Genomic DNA, 21,643 nt, shown 5'->3' on the forward strand with positions numbered 1-21,643 from the left:
CGCCCACAGGCAGCCCGGAGCACGGAGAGGGCTGGGGAGCTAACACCCCCAGGACAACTCCCAGCCTCTGGGTCTTCAGGCACAATTCAGGGGGTATTTGACCAGTCCTCTCTGGGGCCCCTGCAAGAGTGAGCCCAATTGGCAACAGACCTAAATAGATGTTTTTGGAAAGAAGACAGAAGGAAGGCCAAGAGACATATGAAAACATGCTCAAAGTCACTAATCATCCGAGAGATGCAAATCAAAACAACAATGAGGTACCATCTCATACCTGTCAGACTGGCTATCATCAACAAATCAACAAACGACAAGTGCTGGAAAGGATGTGGAGAAAAAGGAACACTCGTGCACTGCTGGTGGGAATGCAGGCTGGAGCAGCCACTATGGAAGACAGTATGGAGTTTCCTCAAAAAACTAAAAATGGAAATATTATTTTATTATGAATGGTGCCATTCTGGAGAACAGGAAGCTAATGCTCAAAAGCCCGAACTCGTGTAGGTTAGGTAACAGATTATATAGGGCAGATCACAAGACACTGTGGGTTAGGGGTTCATGATCATGCTATGAGCTGATTGGTCTGAGGTGAGGTAAGGGTAATGAATCATTTCTTCTGATCTTGAAGACAGTTCTGAGGGTTTTTTTCCCCAGCATCCCTCTGTCTGACTCATGGGAAAGTAGCCAAGGGGTGGTTCCACCTTAGGGCTCAGGTACTGAAACATAATTTAGGTCAAGATGTTATCTTTAGCCTGCCAGAGGTCCAGGGAGTCTTACCATTATCAGACCAGGGCTACTGTCTCCTACTGCCTTGGGGGTTGTTGATTTTCTGGGGCAAGGCTAGGTTTCTGAGATGTATAGGCATATTATTTCTAAAGCTAGGAGTTAAAACTAATTTTAATCAAAGTTATCAAGATCTGTGGTTTCAGTTGGATCATTGTTTTACTACTTTACATTAAAATTTCAGTAGGTGGGAGATTCTCAACTAATACTAAAATCTATGAAGCAAAGAGACAAAGCTAAAAAAATTAGCTTTTTCCAGGCAAGATATGCAGAACTTTGTACTTTGCCATATGGAAAATGATTTCTAATAAATGAGGACTTGTTTTAATTTAATATTTTTAAAATTTTGATTATTTGAAGAAGTGGTCAGATAGGGAAAATTCGTATTATTATTTTAATGTATTTAATTCCAGTTTTCACATTAATTATGCTGAGACATCTTTGGCTATAACCTAAATACTAAAATGGACTCAATATCAAGTTATATTACACTTCATCTGAATTGGACCTTGTGTTCCTACAGCACATCTCTGACACCAATTGGGTGTCCTACAATTCAAATCTGATTCTAACACTAACTAACCAGTGACAGTGCACACTGCACTCTCACAGGACTGCCCTTCAGCAGATATCAGCCACAAGTCTCAGATAACCTCAAGCCACTTGCACTTCTTCCTAGCTGACTACAGATTCAGGGCTCCCAACATCCCCTTTGGATTCAATAATTCACTAGAAAAACTCACAGAACACACTAAAAGTGCTGTATTCATGATTAATTTTCTTTTAAAGGATAGATTCAGGAGCACCAGATAGGAGGTGGATAGAGCAGGGTCCCGGGGAGGAGGAAGGCAGCATAGTTTCCATGTCCCCTTCTCATGGAATTGGAGCATCTCACCCTCCTTGCATATCAGTGTGCTCCCCAATCAGAAGATCCATTGAGCTTCAGTGTGCAGAGTTTTTATATGGAATTTCATCACATAGGTATGATTGAGTAAATAATTGGCTACATGACTGAAATCAATCTCCAACTTCTCTTCCCTCCCTGGAGATTGGGGATGGGCTGAAAATTTCAATCCTCCAGTCAAGGATTTGGTCTTTTTGGCTTGTCCAGCCCGTCCTTTAAACTATCTGAGGGCTACCTCCAGTTACCTTGTTAGTATAAATTTATGTATGGTCCAAAGGAGCTCATTATGAATAACAAAAGATATTCCTGTTACTCAGGAGCTTCCAAGAGAGTTTCAAATTCTATTACAGGAGCTGGGGGAAAACACCAGGTATATAGTCTTTATTATATCACAGACTCAAGAGTATATTTGATTCAGTTACATAGCTTCAAGCAAGTGAAATAGTACCTTCATTTTACAGCTGAGACATCTGGCACGAAGAGCTTATATGATGAGCCCAAAATTACATGAGTAAATTCCAGAAAGGACCACAATCCCCATTGTTCTAGCTAATGAAATGTCTGCTTTTTGTGGACATCAGCTTAGACTATGAGAATAGTTTTCCTAGCAAATTGTGAGACCATTCATGAAATGTATACCAAAGAAACATTATCTACTATCAGTTTGAAAAGAGTTGTGTTGACTTAAAAAAAAAATCTAGCTCATTTTACTTGGGAAACATCCCATGTGGAGCCTGCCTTACTCATTTCTCTGATTTTGAGCTTTCTTCATAGTGTAGTTAGGCCTACCTCCCCTGTGAGTCTTGATACTTCTCCTTTTTTTAAAAAAATATATTTTATTGAATTTTTACAGAGAAGAAGGGAGAGGGATAGAGAGCTAGAAACATCGATGAGAGAGAAACATCGATCAGCTGCCTCCTGCACGCCCCCCAGTAGGGATGTGCCCGCAACCAAGGTACATGCCCCTGACCGGAATCGAACCTGGGACCCTTCAGTCCACAGGCCGACGCTCTATCCACTGAGCCAAACCGGTTCGGCGATACTTCTCCTTTTAATGGTCAGCATTTATTTTATATTGTACACTTATAAAATATTTTGCAGTTCAAGATTGCTACTATCATCATTGGCTCGGTAATGGAGACAGAGAACTTTGTCCAGAAAATTATATGCTAATCAACTATCATCATTTAAAAAAATTATATTCTACTGTTTCTCAAAAATGATCTAAGATCACTTTCAACAGAATACATTGAAAAATAATTAAGCTAAATGTAAGAAAGGGAAAATGGGCCCTGGCCAGCATGGCTTGGTTGGTTGAGCATTGGCCCAGGCACCAAAAGATTGCCAGATTGATTCCCAGTGGGGGCAGATGCCCAGATTGCAGACTTAATCCCCTGTTGGGTGTGTTGCAGGAGACAACTGATTAATGTTTCTCTCTCACATCAATGTTTCTCTCTGTCTCTCTCTCTCCCTCCCTTCCTCCCTCCCTTTCCCTCCTAAAAAACCTCTCCCTCTAATATATCAATAAAAACATATTTTTTGAAAAAGGGAAAATGGGATGAAGAGAAGAAAGGTAAAAATTCTGGCATAAGGATTAATAGAGAGGTGATATAAAGATTTACCGACAGGCATGGTGAAGAATTTACAAAGCATACAGCCATTTCAGAGTGACATTTAAAAAATATCAGCTGAATAAATCCATAACATAGATTGTGGACATGTGCTTTAATCCTTATTTCATAGCCAATGTAAAAATAGATTTCAGATTGTTATGAATTTTAGGAGTGCTCTTTTTTTTATCACTTCAAAATCTGAAGTCATTCTCTGCACATTTTATTCTGGTTTACATTCATTACAATTAACATCATCCAAAGCTGTGCTGACCAATATTACAGCCACTAGCCACAAGTGTCAATGAGCATTTGAAATGCAGCTCATCGGAAATGAGATGTGTGGTCAGTGTAAAATACATATTGGATTTAAAAAAATTGAATAATATTTAAAATATTAATTCATGTTGATATTAAAATATTTTAGAAATATTGGGTCAAATAAGATATTATTAATTTTAAAATTAATTTTTCTTCTTTTAAATGTATCCACTGGAAATTCTTAAATTTCACATATGGCTTGCATTTCTATTTGGACAGTGCTTTTCTAGGGGAATTGGTTTTCACTGTTATGTTAAATGCCATATAGAATTCTTTCTCCATGTAAAATTTCAAATAGCCATAGCTTTGTGTATATATTCAAACAACAGAGTAATCAGTGCTGAACAAACACATGGGTAAAATTAAGTCCTTAAAAGCATAGTACAAATATCAAGGGTATAAAGTTACTTCTTCAGAATACCAGTCTTTCTCGTCTCTCAGGGAGTCCACCCTCTTACGGCAGATCCTCAGTGGTCCTAGAGATTTTGCACAGAAGCACTGCTGGTGCTCAACTGGGAGAGGCTTCTTTTCACCATAGTTTTAAAGAACTATAACAAAATCAGCCCTTATTTTGCGAAATCATAAAACATTCGGAATACTGGAGGATAAGTGTGACTTTACATAAATGTATATAACTTCATGATTTTATTGTTTCCTAACTAAGTAGAAAAGAGTGTGTAATCCTATATAATAAAAGGCTAATATGCAAATTGTCCCCTCAGGAGTTTGACTTCTCATTATGATGTGTGCTGACCATCAGGGGGCGGTCCGGAATGAAGGAAGGCTTTGGCTGACGGCTGGCAGCCACCAGCTGGGGGAAGGAAGGCCCTGATCAGCCCTGATTGCCAGCCAGGCCTAGGGACCCTACCCGTACATGAATTTTGTACACCGGGCCTCTAGTGTGTATATAAAGGAACATGTAAAATGAATATTTGTTTTTAGACATTCCAGATGGGAGGTGCATATTGAAATAGACTGAGAGGGATTTGATTCTAACTGGTTCACTGATTTAACCATTTTGGCCTTAATTTTTTCATCTGTGAAAGTTCTTGGTAATTATTAAGGCTCCGTTCAATTATAGAATTCTGGGATATAGGCTCAAGTCCTAGGACATCCTTTGCTAGTTTTCTTTTTTGGCTATTATTTTTCTGTAGAATATTAAGGGAAAGTCCAGTATGATATGGCATGGCATTTTTCTGCCACTTCTTCCTCTACAAATATTCACACAATAAAAAAGTCACTCTGTTTAATTTAGTGAATGCAGTGAAAGTATTCTTATCTATCATTTAGAATATTTTAAAAAATTTATTTTTAAATTTATTGTGGTGACATTTGTTAATAGAATCATATAGGTTTCAGGTATACAATTCTATAATACATCATCTGTATATTGTATTGTGTGTTCTCCACCCTAAGTCAAGTCTCCTTCCATCACCATTTATATCTCCTATACCCTTGTCTACCTTCCCCATTTCCCACTTCCACTCCGGTAATCACCATACTGTTATCTGTGTCTATGACAGGGGTGGGCAAGCTTTTTAATTTGAGGGCCACATGGGTTCTTAAACTGGACCGGAGGGCCGGAACAAAAGCATGGATGGAGTGTTTGTGTGAACTAATATAAATTCAAAGTAAACATCATTACATAAAAGGGTACGGTCTTTTTTTTCAATAGTTTTATTCATTTCAAATGGGCCGGATCCGGTCCGCGGGCCGTAGTTTGCCCACGGCTGGTCTATGAGGTTTGCTTAATCACTTCACCTTTTTTACCTAGTCCCTTACCCCCTATCCTCTGACAGTTATCAGTCAGTCCTCTAACTATGAGTTGGGTTGTCTTTTCATTTTGTTGATGGCTTCCTCTGCAGTGCAAAAACTTTTTAGTTTAAAATATATACACTCGGACAAGGGTGTATATAGAATATAAGGGTGTAAAATAGAATATAATTTCTTTAGATAAAGAGTAGCACTGTGTTTCTACAAAGGAACCCAATGTCCCCTAGACTTCACGACACTATAGGAACTTACATCATCTCTTTCTTTAGAACTTGAACAGAATTGTTTTCTAGTTTGTTTTACTAGATGAAACCAACTAATTTCATTGAACTGTTTTACTAATTATTATTACACGTTAAGCAAGGCATAAAAATCAGCTTCTCCCATTTTCTATGTTTATTTCTCACAAGAGAGCTTCCCACTCCAGGTGAATGTGTGCTGTCATTGACACCAGTCACTGCAAGTGCCTGGACTCTCATTTCCTCTCAGTGGTTTGTTCAACGGAGAGCCAGATGGCGATGGATGGACTTGTTTACTTACCAGCAGCATGAAAGTTCATTCCTATGGCCATTTCCTAGTTTCTAGGGGATCCGTTCCTTAATAATGAAAAGGCTATGTCTATCTGTCCTACTTTTCAATGGTCTTTCAAAGCAAAAGGTTCTTGGAGAATTAAACTTTAAAAATTATTTATAAATCTGGAGTACTGGTTTGGCATTTGCTATCACACTTTATTATTATCAGTTTTCTCTCACAGAAACTTTGAGATTCAAATTCGAGTTAGCCTGTACTGATCTTCTATCGAGGTAGAAGATCTAGTGACTTACATATTTAATATACGTTAAAGCAAAGAATAGTTTACATCACAGAGGCATACCCTGGGTAAATAAAGGTAGCTGTTTTTATGATCACATGTCCATACAAGCACACTTATACAAAAATAGGGTAGCCCCCCAAAAATGTATGCACACACTTGAATCATTATAAAGGCAGTGTTTATTAAAATACATTGCATTTTCAAAATTGAGCTACATTTTTGTGGGACACCCTGTATAGTCAGTTGAATCTCCAAAAATCATTTCCCTTCCAGACCCCCCCACCCCTCTGTGTTATTGCTATCTCTCACCTTAAATTCTTACTTCCTTATGTTCTGGCCAACCTTTCTCTGACCAGCAGGGCCTTGAGTGCAGTCCCTGTGGGCACCATCACCTCCTCTCTGTAATTAGCTTAGTGGAGCCAGTGTGAAGTGATGCAAGAAGGCTTTAGCTTCCCTAGAGCCACACTTTGTAGGCTAGCATGCTCCTTATCTATTGCTCCAGGGAGCCAGATACCAGGAAACCATTATGTTAATATAGCAACAGCAGCTCTTATTTTTTCAATCCCACAAAAACCACATGTGACCTGACATGATCTTAAGATATAAACAAGTACTCAACATATTTTGCACTCCCAGGTACTGAGTTTTCTTTCTTGCCTGGCATTTTGGCCAAATCCCTCATCCATTCAGTGAGGGATAGTGACAATATCACGTCCATTGCCTGGCCTGGAAGTTCATTGGGAGCCATAGTATATGATGTTATTCAGGGACCACTGGTTAAAATGTTCTCTACTGTCTTTTCAACTTTCTTTTATTTGAAAAAAATGTTTTCTTCTAACAATTTTATTTTTCCTATTTGCCCGGTATTGTAGTAGTTTTATTTTTCTGAAATAAAATTTACTTTGTTGTTCATCTTCCTTTGGAAATTACTCTTGTTCTGTAGACAATTTGCTAAGATTCAGAAGAACTGGTTTTATATTTTGTTTCTCACAACTTGCTTTCAATAAACTCCAAAATTTCCTGTCTAGCTATATAGATTGCAGACATTTTGACTTCTCAGAGCCCCTTATAACTGATTCAACCATTTTATTCTAATTAGAGTTCTATGCCCTTTAGAAATGTATACCTTGTTTTTCTTCAGCTAAATGTGAATGTGCCTGATAATTTTGGATTGAAAAATATTTTTCTTCCCCCCTCTTAGTGACAAAGTTAGTAATTTTAAGATCGACCTTTAGGAAATCTAGAAAGCATTTTGAAATTAGTGGACTCCCTCTTTTTTTTTCCTCCTTTACTAATTCCATTTCATTATAATATGAATATTATTAGAAATGTAAGCCTACAGGATAGTTTTGAGAAATTAATATTGTTTTCAAAAATGATTGTCACACTTCATAGGTTTAATTGTGTGTATGTGAGAATGTGAGGGAATGTTGTCTATTTGGTAAGTAAAATACTCTTTCTGTGTGAACTTCTTTCCCTGGTTAAATCTTCACTTAACAGTATGCCTTCTTTTTTGTAACTTTTACACCTCCTTTTAATGTATTTTTAATGAAAGTAATTCCTTCATTAAATCCAGTGAGTTGTCAATTTCCTCTTGAAAAGATGTTTCACATTTGCAAAGTGATGCCAGCTTCGACTCTGGGAATCCATCCCATGTTGGGCCGGCAGGGAAGAGCCGCTGAGGAGAGAGCACTTTCTGTGGGTGGCTCGGTCCTGCTTTTCTGAGAGGAAGCTTCCTCGCCAGCCTCACTGGAACTTGTCAGTGCCCAAGTCATATGAGGTGGTCAAAGGTGAGGTGCGGTTCTGTGCGAAGTAGAACAAGCACCCTGTTATTTTGGCAATAGGGAGGCCATTCTGTAGAACTCCAGGTTATGGAAACTTCGGTGGTGCCTTAACCATTTAGAGACTGAAAACCTACAGCTACTGGAATCCAGAGGCAAATCCAGAAAGGGACTGGTGCATTGTGCCCTATTTACCCATCGGCTCCTTTTGGCCAGAATTGCTTGCATGTTCCCCTGTCTGTGGTGTCAAAGGAGGAAGGTTTTCATTCGTGACTCTCAAGAGACTTGTGTGTCCGTAGAATCAATCTGTGCGTGCATCAGTGTGTTTTTCGCTGGGAGCTTCTTGCCCCCTCCTATGTGTGGTTTTCCTCCTTTCTATCACTTTAATTCAAAATTATCAGGCACATTCCATCATCTGGGAATTTGGGTGTGCAAATCAATCCCAGGTGATAATGATAAATCTTGAACAAGTTATATCTCTTTTCACTAGAAAAAGTACTACTAAATGAGCACCACTAAATAATTTGGGGTGTGTGTGTGTATTCTTCTATTTCATTTTCTCTGATTATAAAAGTGGGCTGTACTCATTTTAAAAATTTATAAGATATAAAAAGAATAAAGCCCTCTTATAAGCTTCCTCTCAGTAACAGCCTCAGTTAACATTATGAGATTAGTGCTTACCGTGTGTCTTTGATGCATATTACATTTTATGTAGTTGAAATCAGACTATATACAAATTTTCATTTTATTTTTTAAATATTCACACTTATGCAATCAACATTTTTGATATATCTAAAATATTGACTCTAGGACAATAATTATGTTTTCAAAGATACATTGAGTCACAAATTAGATATGTATTTTATGCATTTATTGAATTTTTAAAATAATAGCAGTGAAAATTGCTTTGGCTAATTATCACATTAACTTCCTTTCAGTGAAGTACTGAGGTACTTGCCTATAAATTTGCAATGCCAACTTTTCATTGAATAGTAACTGAATTTCTTTTAATGTTTTGTCCTGGGTTTACAATTATTTCTTAACCTTTGCTCACCAACCCTCTGAGAATTCAGTGAAAGCTATGAATCTTCTTCCCAGAGAAATGCATAATCACACCAAAAACTAATTGTAATGATAATCAATTATGATATGCCAGGCACTCTGCCAACTGCTTTACATGTGTTATTTCATGCAATCTGCAAAGCAGCACTATAAGGAATGCACTGTTATCCTCATTTTGGAGATAAAGACATTGAAGGGTAAGGAGATTAATTTTCCCATGGCCATAGAGCTAGGGGAACTTGGCCTCAAGCTCTGTTTTTTATGACCCCAGAGCCTATCCCCTAAATCATTTTGCACCTAATTTTAGGGAACTTACAAATTCCTAAAGCCTGCTCATCGATATTCATGTTATAACACCTTACCTATTGCGATCAAAAGATTGTTATTGGCAGTGAAGAGTTTGTGTGATTAATGAATCTTGCTATTTTTGTAACTTATTTATTTAATATATAAGTATTTGATACACATTTACTGTTTTGAATACTTGTTAGGTTCTGTGATATGTTCTTTATCCTTAAGGAGTTTACTATCGACATGGGATGACAACAATCACACACATAAGACAATGAGAAAAAAATACAAATATCATGTTGACTATATTGTAATTAGACATTTCCATAAGCTCTACATGAAAATTAATCTTTACTTTGTCATATCTTGATACAGTTGTCATTCTTTGATTTCTTGATTTATGAAAGGAAAGTCAAATCTAAAAGGCCACTATGTCCTCTGGGAATCTGGAAGATTCAGTATGTCATAAAAATGAAGTCTATAAAGTGAGACTCTGAGAACTAAGTATGTATCACATCCAGAATCCTGAAGGTTTCATCAGCTTCACCTGTGAGCCCCAGGGAGCATGCCCAATAAGGAGATTCAAGAATGTTTAGCCAGCTCTCAAACCATGCATCGCAGGGTAACTCTTCTGAGTTGCACATGTGTAGGCAGTAGAAAATTTGCTAGAAACTGCATTTTGACTCGAGTAGGGTTCCTACTGATGGAGAGGACTGCAATACTTCAAATGATGCAGCATAGCCTTGAGTCATTCAGGCGCAATTGTAATAATTTACCAACCTTGGATGAAAGCACGTTGCATGGGAGGCCTATTGAAGCTGACCACCTGCCAATCAAAGCTGTCAAAGAGAGGGGCTGTGGCCATAATTCAAAGGACTGCTTTCTACAGGAGCGTATAATAGGAAAGTTGTACGTGTGACTTCAACAGCTGCTGTATACAAGGTTATCACAGATAATGGCTATTGTAAGATATGAAGGATGGATTATGTCAAGCTTTCTATTAACTGGGCCCTCATCAAGTATTGTACAGTTTTAGAATTTTAGTTTTTTAAAACTTTAATCATTTGGGCTATCCATATGATATAATTAATTTATAAATGACATTTGAATTTTCTTTTCAAAGCAAATAGAAAGTTATGTGAATTGTGGTATATAGTTTGTCTTCTTCATTTATGGATAATTTTTATTTGGAATGTCTAAAATAAGAATCTTTTATGTACATTTGTGCTATATTTTAATCACTTTAATAAGTTGTTTAAAATTTCATGGCACACACTGTTTTCATAATCCCTGCAACTTGACTGGGTAGCATTATTTTTTAAAGTTAGGCCGGGATTTTGTGAAAACCTATTATGTCTTAGAAGCCTGTAGGTGGAAAATATTTTTAATGGACAGAAATTTCTATCATTGTTCACACATCGTCATTTGAATATATCCAATCACTAGTTGTTTTTCAGACAAATATGCAAATATCCCGATGGATTTTATTTAATTTCAAAAGGAAAGTATGATATCAACTCTTGATAATTTCTTCAATTCATTCCTGGAGGAAAATATAATTGAAAGGAAAGCATTCCTTTTCATATTTGCTTTGCGCTGATCCTCGAGTTATTTTTGAGATGAGTAGTAGATTGGTGTTAATGTCCATCACACTTTGGCTTCACAGAGAGAACTCAAGACATAATAACTGTCTACCTTTTAAATTTCCTGTGTGCGCACACACACACACGCACACACACATACACACACACACACACACACTCCTGTGTAGGGGGCTTACACAAGACCTTTTAATTTCATAATAAGCAGGCCTAGGACAATAAAATTTGACATTCTTAACTGTTACTAGTATTTGTCCCTGTAGCCCTGTGCAGTTATCTTCTTGTTAACGATATAGAAGCCAGAGTCATAAACTGAGCATGTACCCAAGGCACTACTGTAAATTGCAAATTGCATTCATGTGGTCTGTTCTTTTTGACCTAAGACTAAATTGGAGTAGAGGAAAGAGAAAAGGAATGTTCGAAAGTGGAATAAGAAGTAGATGTCAAGAAGAAAAACTATACTAGAAAGAAGGACATGTGCAAATGTTCCCCAAGTTTCTGTAGAAAGATTTATTTCGATGGGCCTTTCTATATCTGCAAATACTCTTTTGCTCAAAAGCCAAACACTGCATTGGGCGCCTCTGCTGCTGGTGTGTGCGTGTGTGCATGGTGTGTTGGCAATAGTGCACTCATGAGATAATGCAAATAATCAGTAAGGGAATAATTAATGATGTGGCAGGGAATATTTTTTGATAAATGCTTGGGGAATGAGGTGACAGGCGTGAAATTGGAAAATTCCTTCAGCGATCTAAAATATAAATAGCTTTCGGAACTGAAAAGAGTTTCACAGCTGAAGATTTTATTGTGTTGAGAGGAAAAACTTTTTTCTCTCCCCCACTCCCTCCTCCTTTGCAAGTTGTTTGTCCATTCACAAAACAAATACTCTGAAGCCCAGCGCAGCTCCTGGGAATAAATTTCAGGTCGAATTAGTACAGTTTCCTTGCTGTCAGGATGCTGGAATTAATGGTGTTTTGATGACACGAATTTTGAAGGGCAAACAAAGAAGCTGAAGGGAGAGAGACATGACTCCTTAGAAGCTTGGTCCTCCTTTCCCCCAGCCTCTCTTGTCTTCCCTGTCATCCGTCTGCCAATCTCCCTGTCCATGGTTAGTTAAAGGCGCTTTTTATCCTCTTTTCTTTCCCACAGAGTTTGCCAGATCCGGCCCGGTGCCTGGGTTCCAGGAGGACACGCTGCAGTTGGCCTTCATCGACTTGAGACAAGTAAGTCTTTGTGTTTTTGTTTTTTGTTTTTCTTTTAAGATGTGTGACTGAAGACCATCAGGTCTTAAGGAAAAAGGGGAGGGACGGGGGATTGGCATTGGCGATTCACACTGGAGACCTAAGGGTTTTTCTCTGTGTTTGAGGCCACCTCTTTTATTTAGCTATCTGGGATCCTTAGCTATGGTGGAGTTAAAGGTTTTGTGGGTAGAAGGGAAGGCAGGAGGTAGGAGGAGGGACCCAAAGAGTAGAGGGACTCAAGTGACCCTCAAGTGATGCGACCCATTGTGTTATAGTTGGCTTCTGCAGACACAGCAAAAAGATAACTCAGCAAACCAATGCTAAGCAGGTGCACTGATGCAGAGACTGCCTGCCTAGAGAACTTTTGTTTGCAGATAATGAGGGCAGGAGCATTTAAGGAAAATGAAATATTTTACATTCTGGACTATTGGTTAGGCTTGTTGACTTTTTTCTGTTGCCTTAAGTCTTCCCATCCCCTCCTTTGTAGAAGGTGGTCAGCCATGAGTGACTAAATGGTCATTTTAGAAGATGATTAGCAAAGGCCCTGACCACTCACGCTAACCTGACAGGCAACCCCATTAAAATAACATGATGAAAACCTGTCCTTATGCATACCAGAGCTTTGCAAGCCCATCAGACAGAAAGACTTGCTCTATAGAGCTGTGGCCTGCAGGTTGAAATGGTGGGTAGGCCTTGGTGGTTTGGGTACAGAGGGGCAGGATGGGCGGGGGCCTCAAGAGGGAGAAAATGAACTGGGCTCTGTCATCTCTTCACTCTGAAGATGGATGGGGTTGGATAGAAAGTGTGAATGAAGTAAGAATCAATGACTGATGCTTCTCTCCTATTAAAACAATCTTTTTTTTGGTCTGTTTTAAGAAGGGGGCTGGCTTTGTTTCTCCTGCCATAATGATGCAGTGCCTCTTGTTTTCAGAGCTGACATAGTTTGCATTCTGAAAACTTTTAGATGCCCAGGGTATTTCTTAAAGCTGTATCGGTAGTCTCCTTACCACTGTGACTCGATTCATGCTGGAACAGCTTTTGCCCCATAATGGATGGCTTGAGCTACCCCTGAATCCTTGTGATGGGTGGTGTAATCTGTCATCTGATGACAATTCTGGAAAGCCCTGTTAAGCAGAAAACAGAAAATTGTGTCTCTATAGATCCGCCAAAGTTTGAGGATTCAGGCCGCGTCCCAGAAACGTGTGTCAACTTAATATTTGAGGGCCGAGGTGGGGGTTCGCTTACACATAAAGGCTTTCTCAGCATGGTCACAAATGGAGCTCAGTATCTCTTTCTACATTAAGACCTTCCACCTGTGGATTCAGCAACTCAACTGAGACATTCAGGTTTTAACCCATGGGCTGACATGAGGCTGAGAGATTGGGATTTTGCTTTAGGTTTTTGTGGAGTGGATCTGTTGGACTTTCCCCCTTGTTTCTTCTCAGAAACTTCGGAGCCAATCGGCTTTTCTTGGAAAGCAGAAACTGAATTTCATTGGAAAATCGCATCCAAGGAAAAAATGTTTCCCTTCTCACTATTCATGAGAAGGAAGTGTGGTCATTCTCTCTAGTTTGTGGTTTTGGTCCCTATGGACAGCAACTAGTGTTCACAGAAAATGTTAACGAAGGGAATGAGTTAGAGCACAGCCAAAATAAGGCGTATCTGAGCCGGGGAGCAATGTGCATGCACTTGTGAGCTCTCGGTGAGCACTGTTTATGCTGAAGTTCCAGTTTCCTGTCACATTTCTGTTCTCCACACCCTTTTATGATGTTGGAGCAGTAGAACCCTAAACCTCAACATTTTACGAATAAAGAAAGAGTATGTCTTCCTATTGTATCGATCGCCTAATTTCTATTAATGTCTGTCCCCATTAGAGCAGCTTACATTTTTTAACAGGTCATTTGGAAACCTTTCCTAGCTCTCAGGCTGCAGCTCGTTATCAGGAGGTCTCAGATAGGTTGAATTATTGTGAGAAAAATTATCCTTCCACACCCGATGCTGAAAATATTGATCTTCTTACAGTTATCTTAGTCATTCTCATAACTTATTGAAAGTGAGCATTTTTTTTTTAAAGAGACGATTATTTTGAACCATAGAGATGTTCAAATTATAAATAGAAAGATTGGGAGTAGGTTTCCGAAGGAGGTATCTAGACTTCAAATGAGGCATGATTAATGTCTGAATCTGTGTCCTTTGGATGTGCTCTTCGGAATCCTAAAATAGAGTTAAGGAATTTTGGGGGCCAGGGACTAATCTTAAAAATCATGTAGTATCACCTTTGGCTTGATACTTGACTCCCTGGACAGCACCCCAGCTGTGCTTGATTTCCTCCTTGAAGAGGACTCAACTGCTCCAAAGCAGCAGGCCCGCCTTAGGACAGTCTGATTATGAGAAAGATATTTCTTAAATTGGCTAAACTCTGTCTCACTTAACTTTGACTCTTTGACTCTTCATGTTTTTATTAATAACATTAATAACCTCAAATTGGGGGATGGGCCTTTTATTCTGATTTATTGAACTTCCTATCTTCTAGTAATTGAATCTTTTTCAAATGTAGCATTGTTACCCATTCCTCAGATAGTCCTCATATGGTTGATTTTATGGACCAGAACTGGGGACTTTACTCTCTTTGGTCTATGCTTTTCTTTTAAACATATTAACAACACAGATTTTGAGCATTTTTATTTATTTAGCCTATCTAAACCTTTTAGGTTCTGATTCCGTATCCACCTTATTAACTGAATAGCATGCCCTTTATAAGTCAAACATAACAATAAACAGGAATGGCAAATGTTAAAAGGAAGAAGTTAGTTAGGGTAAGTTATAGGGAGCACGCCCGTGCCAGAGGAGGACGTGTTCCCAGTTCAGTGAAGCATGATGTTCTTTTACTGTCCTTAAGTCTATTTATTTCACTGTTCATGAGTGTGTTCATTCTGAGCATGCTTTCATGTTCTCTTGCTTTACAGTGTTTCAGTCCATCAAGTGGATGATAATTTTTAAAATATTCAAAACCTAGAATATGCGAAGAAATCATCTCATTGTAGATTTATAATAGCAGAGTGTCATTTAAAAGCTATAGAATTTTATTAGGAAGCAAATTAGATGTGGATAGCAAAACTATTCATCCTTTCTCGCCTGTCCTGTCTATTCTAATTTTTCTACTTCTTAAGGAAAAGACTGAAATGACATTTTGAATATACAAGCTTTCATGATATTTTACATTTGTATAGCACTTCAGAGTTATAGTACATTTCCATATAGATCTCGTTTGTCAGATCTCTGGGTTTAGAAAACCTGCTGTTAATAAAAATGTGAATTAGACAGTGAACATCAAAATCTCCTTCTTTGCCACTTTATACTTTCTATATTTCCAAGTTCATAAAAGTAGTATTGCAATGCAACTTCATATTCATATACTAAATATAAGTGCATATTTCTATCAAAATCTAAATTTGGATTAATACTAAATCTTGAGAGGGACAACTTAAGGACTCATTTATGAACTATCTTGAAGGAAGGACATGTATACTCCAGCTACTAATACTTACTGGCCTAAAATAATTGGAAATTAAAATAAAAACCAATAGTAGGTTCTCAGTAGTACTGATTCTTTAACAGTACTATGATTATATTTTTCTCATTAAACATTCAGTAGATAATGCTGATGAACACCAGAATTTGAACTTCAGTTGATTTCTATTGCAATTTATCAAATTCTGAGTGACTACTTTGAACAAAACACAACCTAGGTGCTGTGGGAATACACAAATGAATATGATACAGTCCCTGCTCTCTAGGAGCAAAGAGGTGATCAGCAAATACTAGACTCTAATATAAGATGCATTGTGATAAGTATGACATTGGAAGGATGAAGTCATTATGTATGTTTCAATTATATTTGCAGCTTTTGCTGCATAACACTTCACTCCAAAATGTATTGGTTTAAAACAAGAACCATTTATTAAGCTCAAGTTTCTATGGATTGGCAGTTTGCAATAGGTTCAGCTGAGCTCACTCAGGCTTTGGGGTAAGTTTGCTAGATTGGCTGGGACTGCCTGGTCTAGAATACCTTGGCTAGGCCCGCTCTTCTCTGCTCCATGTGGTCTCTCACCCAGACGCAGCCTAACCCAGGCTTATTCACATTCATCTTGGCACATATCCAAGAGAGCAAGAGGAAATGTGCCTTGAGGCCTATACTTGGGACTAGCAAACCATCTATTCTATTGGCTAGAGCTAGTTAGTTACAAGGCCAGCCCAAATCAAGGAATGGGGAAACAGATTCCAACTTAACATTTCAGTTGTGATATAAGACTTTCATATAAATGATGCAAAATAAGCAATGCAAATCAAGAGTGAGGTTATATCTATAGGTACCAAAAGAAGCTATAAAATGAAGAGGCTTTATAAAATATTGCATGGAAAAGGTGGAGAGTTAAACTGAGGGTTAGGCAGAAGGTATTTCAAGCATAGAAAGTAGCTGGTTTTAAGTTTTGTTTAAAGTGTGTGTGTGTGTGTGTGTGTGTGTTTGTGCATGTGTTAACACCAGTTTTAACTGAATATACAAATAAGATATGCATATGTTGTTGAAATAAGTTACATGGTGTTTATCTATTTATAAAAATATGCTATCTGAAAGTTTGGAAAATACAGAAATGTTCAAACAAGAGAAAAAATATTTTTTTCAATTTCTTTACCTGTATATAAGTTTATACAAAATCAGGTTCCTACTGTATGTATAATATTTTAAACCTGATTTTTATTAGATAGCATTAGTAGACTGTGAGATTTCCAATGACCTTAATTATTTTAGAACATATTTGTAATGTAAATATTTTTATACTATTGGGATGGAACATTCACCTGGTTCATGATCAAAAAACATAACAGGGGTGAAAGACTCATTCATGGTCAATACATTTGTCTTCCAAGAGTAGCTGCTGCTGTTAACTTTTTGTGTTATTTAGAAATATTTATATATATAAAAGTAATTACAAATACATACTCCTCTTTATTTTCATTTAGCAACGTAGCTTAGAAGGATTTCAGTATCAGAAAGCCAGGCCGCCTCATTCTTTTTCACCACTGCATAATATCCCACTGTGGTTTCTTCCGTGATTTTCTTAAGCGACCCCTACTGCCTGGCCTGGCCGCTTCCAATGCTTTGTCATTTCAAATGAGAAACCTTGCATGCACACTTTTTTTTTTTTATCTGTAAGTGTGCCAGTCTTATAAATTCTTGGAATAGAACTGCTGGGCCAGAACACGTTCATTTGTCGTTTTTATAAGTATTGTTAAATTTTCCAGCCCAATTCCCTGCTCCAAAAAATGTGCAAAAATGGGTAGCAGACATTTAAAATAACTGTTTATTACGTTACTGGTCATTTCATGCCTAATTCACGACTTGTACTTTCTACCTTTTGCACCTGGACTGCTGGCTGGGAGCGGAAAACCATGGCATCCACAGCCCCAGCTTGCTGTTAAGTCTTCTATGCTTCTCTGGCCTCCTTTTCTCTCTTTTCACACCAATCCCTTTTGAGTTAGGCCAGTATGATAACATCCTCTGATTTTGTATCAGTCACATAGCTGTGATCATCTTCCAGCACATTTCACCTTTTTCAGTTATAATACCAGCAATATCACCATTTCTCTGCCTCAAGCCGGCGTTTACAGATCTTATCATACACACAGGGAGGAAGACCTGGTAACTGGATCCTCTGGTAATACCTGCCAGAGATCCACAAAGGGGCACTCAAGTGCACCGGGCGCCCAGCAGCTCTTGCTCTGCGACTGTGTGTGTGTTTTGACTTAGCCAGGACTTAGTCTATCTGTCCTCCTTTAAGAGGTAGGCTAATTTCTTTAAGCTACCATTTCTTAAGTTCTCTCCTTTAACCTTATTTTTACTGTTCAGCTTCCTCATGGGCCTCTTTGTTTTATGTCCTATACTTTTCCTCATCAAATGCTGCTTTTGAGCAGGCCACCCTGAAACATTGCACATTTCTGTTCCTTGCCTTCATTGTGAGGGAATCTCAACTCCCCCAGATAATTATTTATATAATTTATATATTTATTTAATTTATGGTTGTTCACCTTACATGTCTGACCAACAGGAAAAGGTTTGAAAAGGTTCTTTTCTTTAGTAATATCACATCTCTGTTCCTCGGTTCCAACTGTTATTTACTTCCAGTATACATACGTTTTTATAAAACTGAATGAACTGTGTTGTGACATTGCCTGAAATCTACTGAATGGAAATTGTTGGCAATGACTCTCGTGCAGCAAAGCCATCCCAAGATATCTATAGCTTTTTTTTTAGACTGAGCTGGTTGCATTCCCTCTAGGCCAGTTATTCCCCACTTTCTACACCTTCAGTCTAAAGTAAACACAGTGCATTTCCATTGCAGGCACTTAACCTGCCTTAGAAACAAGTGTAGGACCTGAGAGAAATAATTGTGTATTTCTTTGGAGATGTTGTACAAAATTTGATGTAAAATCAATACTTCAGTTAGTCAACATCAGATAGAGAAACCTGAAAATAACTTAAGAATCTAACTATTCCAAAATGCTCCTCCTGTTTCCCATCCTATTCAATAAAATGTTGGTTTATGAATCAAATTGCCTTTTCTTCTCTTTTGCCCTGCCCTAAGTCTAATGAACAATATTCCCTCTAAGAGGTACATTCCTTCTTTGCTTGTCTGCTATTGGCTCTTTGGCAAAATCTTAACTTTGTTTAATAATTACTTATATTTTAACCTCAGTAGAACACCCATTTATATCAAAAACTTATTTTGTCTGATATACCACATATCAAAATGATATATAGTCAGTAGAATTTATTTGTTAATATTTAATGCTGGCCAGTCTAAACAGTCCCTACCTCGGAGGCTAGATGTAGGGCAGGCCCACATCTTAAAAGGCCTCACGTATCAGTCTTCATCACAATCATTAAGCTGTATTTAATGGGAAGAAAGCCATCTCCCACCTGTACTTCTTAATACTTGCTCTTAATCTACTGGGCTGTAACTTCGGTTTTATTTGGGGGGAGTGGGAGCCTGTAGTTTTCCCAGGTATTTACTGAGTTGCTGTCATGGTGGTGAAGACAAGAGGTGTGGGGAAGGAGAGAATTGGGAAAGTTTTCATGAAAGGATATTCTTGGTGGAGGAAACAGATTGGCATGTGAAGTGTATAGATCAGTGATGCTGTCAGAAGAAGTACTCTCCAAATGTTCAACTGAAATATTTTGTTGACCTTCACATTGTGTATGATCTTGAATAGACTGTGAAACTGGGAGTCATGTGTACCAGAGTCAGAAATCAAACAGTTTGATAACTCATGGAGTTGGAAGGTGCTATTCCTGTGACTGACGTGGGTGGTGGGAGAGAAAGGAATGGTTTAAGTCATAAGACACGTAATCCTGGAAAAGATTATCTGCATCACCCATATGATAGCATATGTGGATAGCAGGTATATGTGGGTAGATGTCATTTCATCATATCCAAAAGGCATTTGGTGATTAGAAGAAGATGTAGTAAGTAGTGTATTAGACCACCCACATAGATATCGTTGCTACTAAAAGTTCCTGCAGACGATAGTCCATATCTTAACATAGGCAGAGCCAGCATTTGGATATAATTATAAATCTCCCTCATCAGAAAATATTCATTCACCCATTCAACACTATGCCTAGCATTGTTACTGTGGGTAGAGTGATACAGTGGGCATAGTGCAATGAATAAAACATGCTTCCTGCCATTATGAAGCTTACATTCTTGTGTAGATTGCCCATACTTATAAAACAGGGCTTTTTAACATTCTGCTCTTCCAAAAATCTTCCTTCAGATGGCCCTGGAGCTTCAAGGGGATGCCACTTTATCTCCTAGATTTTGAATTTTTGTATTGATTCTGCAATGGCCAGTTTTAGGGACTGCTGTGGAGTTTTCTGGAAAGATCCCCAGGAGGATAAATCTGCTGTATACTGATACCCAGGCTTTCAGAAAAGAACATGTAGCTATGGTTTTATATAAATAATCAAATAAATAATATTTCATAAATAATATGGTCAACTTGAAATACTTCAAAAGGTTTTGAAAGCAGGGTCTTCTAGTTATATTGACAGAATTATTTTGCCCAAGTTGTTTTGACAGACACCCACATCCTTCAGAGTTGTCCTTCTAACCTCAAAGGAGGTTCTGACAGCAAATAATTCCTCATCCCCAGAAGGGGAGAGTTAACACCTTTGGGTCTGGTACTATTGAAAGAAAGAAAGAAAGAAAGGAAGAAAGAAAGAAAGAAAGAAAGAAAGGAAGGAAGGAAGGAAGGAAGGGAGGAAGGAAGAAAGGAAGAAAGGAAGAAAGGAAGAAAGAAAGAAGAAATAAAGGAAGAAAGAAAAGAAAAGAAAAGAAAAGAAAAGGAAAGAAAAGTTTGGGTCAATTTTGCAAATAGATTCCACCAAGTTAGACCTTTGACCTCACAGAAGCCAAGGCTGGATCAGCATACACAAGGGTGGGCGCAGGTGCATAAAGTCTGTAGCTGCTGTGCTGCTGCTGCTGCTTCTGCAAACCACATGTATCTCCTTCCCTTGCTTGGGACATTAGTATCTAGAGCCATCATGGAAAATTTTCAGATGGAATAAGTAATAAGTAACACATTCTGGGATTACTGAATGTCCTTGGTTGGAGAGAGTCTGTTCTTGAACTGCTGAGACTCTGTCTCACCTCATACCAGCCTCTGAACCAGGAAGGAGGTAAGCTCAGAAATCCTGCCTCAGGGATTTTTTTTCAATTTAACACAGAATCTTTTTTTCCAGACCAACATCTCATGAAATAATATCCAAGCAGAATACAACTCTTTGGTATATAAATTATGTAAGGTGTCATTTAAATGCTAGGAAAAGACCCAGGTATTTACTGGGCCAAATAGCATCATAGCATGTTGGGAAGGCTGTTTCCTACTCATTAGCCTCTCACTATGGAAATCATTTCACCAACACGTAGATCTAATTTCTTAAAGTCCCATGGAGCTGTTTCAGGATGTTGGGAACCAGAGGAAAGGGAACAAGTATTGGAGTCGATGCTGACCACATGAGACTATGGTGGTCTTATAAAAGGTGGACTTATCATTGATTTTTTAAAAATATATTTTATTGATTTTTCACAGAGAGGAAGGGAGAGGGATAGAGAGCTAGAAACATCGATGAGAGAGAAACATCGACCAGCCGCCTCCCGCACACCCCCCACTGGGGATGTGCCTACAACCAAGGCACATGCCCTTGACCGGAATCGAACCTGGGACCCTTGAGTCCGCAGGCCGATGCTCTATCCACTGAGCCAAACCGGCCGAGGGCCATTCATTGATTTTTTAAAAAATAGTGAACAGTTAGGGTCCTTGAAGGGAAGATGGATGGTCTGATCACCTGCAGTGTATATTTTCAAGGGGCTTTGCTCTTCCTCAGAGGAAGCACACCCACTTAGCAGG

The 21,643-nt window shown here is 38.3% G+C and overlaps 1 protein-coding gene across 5 annotated transcripts in view; it reads left to right on the forward strand.

Moving 5' to 3' along the window:
* The window catches only part of EXOC6B (exocyst complex component 6B), a 521,374-nt gene that overhangs the window by 391,191 nt on the left and 108,540 nt on the right, over positions 1 to 21,643 (forward strand). For all 5 annotated transcript variants that reach the window (XM_006775280.2, XM_006775278.2, XM_006775279.2 and 2 more), the window contains one exon: positions 12,081 to 12,154. In XM_006775280.2, the coding sequence (XP_006775343.1) occupies positions 12,081 to 12,154 (74 nt within the window). The remainder of the gene's footprint in view (positions 1 to 12,080; positions 12,155 to 21,643) is intronic.

The sequence above is a fragment of the Myotis davidii genome, unplaced genomic scaffold (assembly GCF_000327345.1).
Source record: "Myotis davidii unplaced genomic scaffold, ASM32734v1 scaffold247, whole genome shotgun sequence".
Lineage (NCBI taxonomy): Eukaryota > Metazoa > Chordata > Mammalia > Chiroptera > Vespertilionidae > Myotis > Myotis davidii.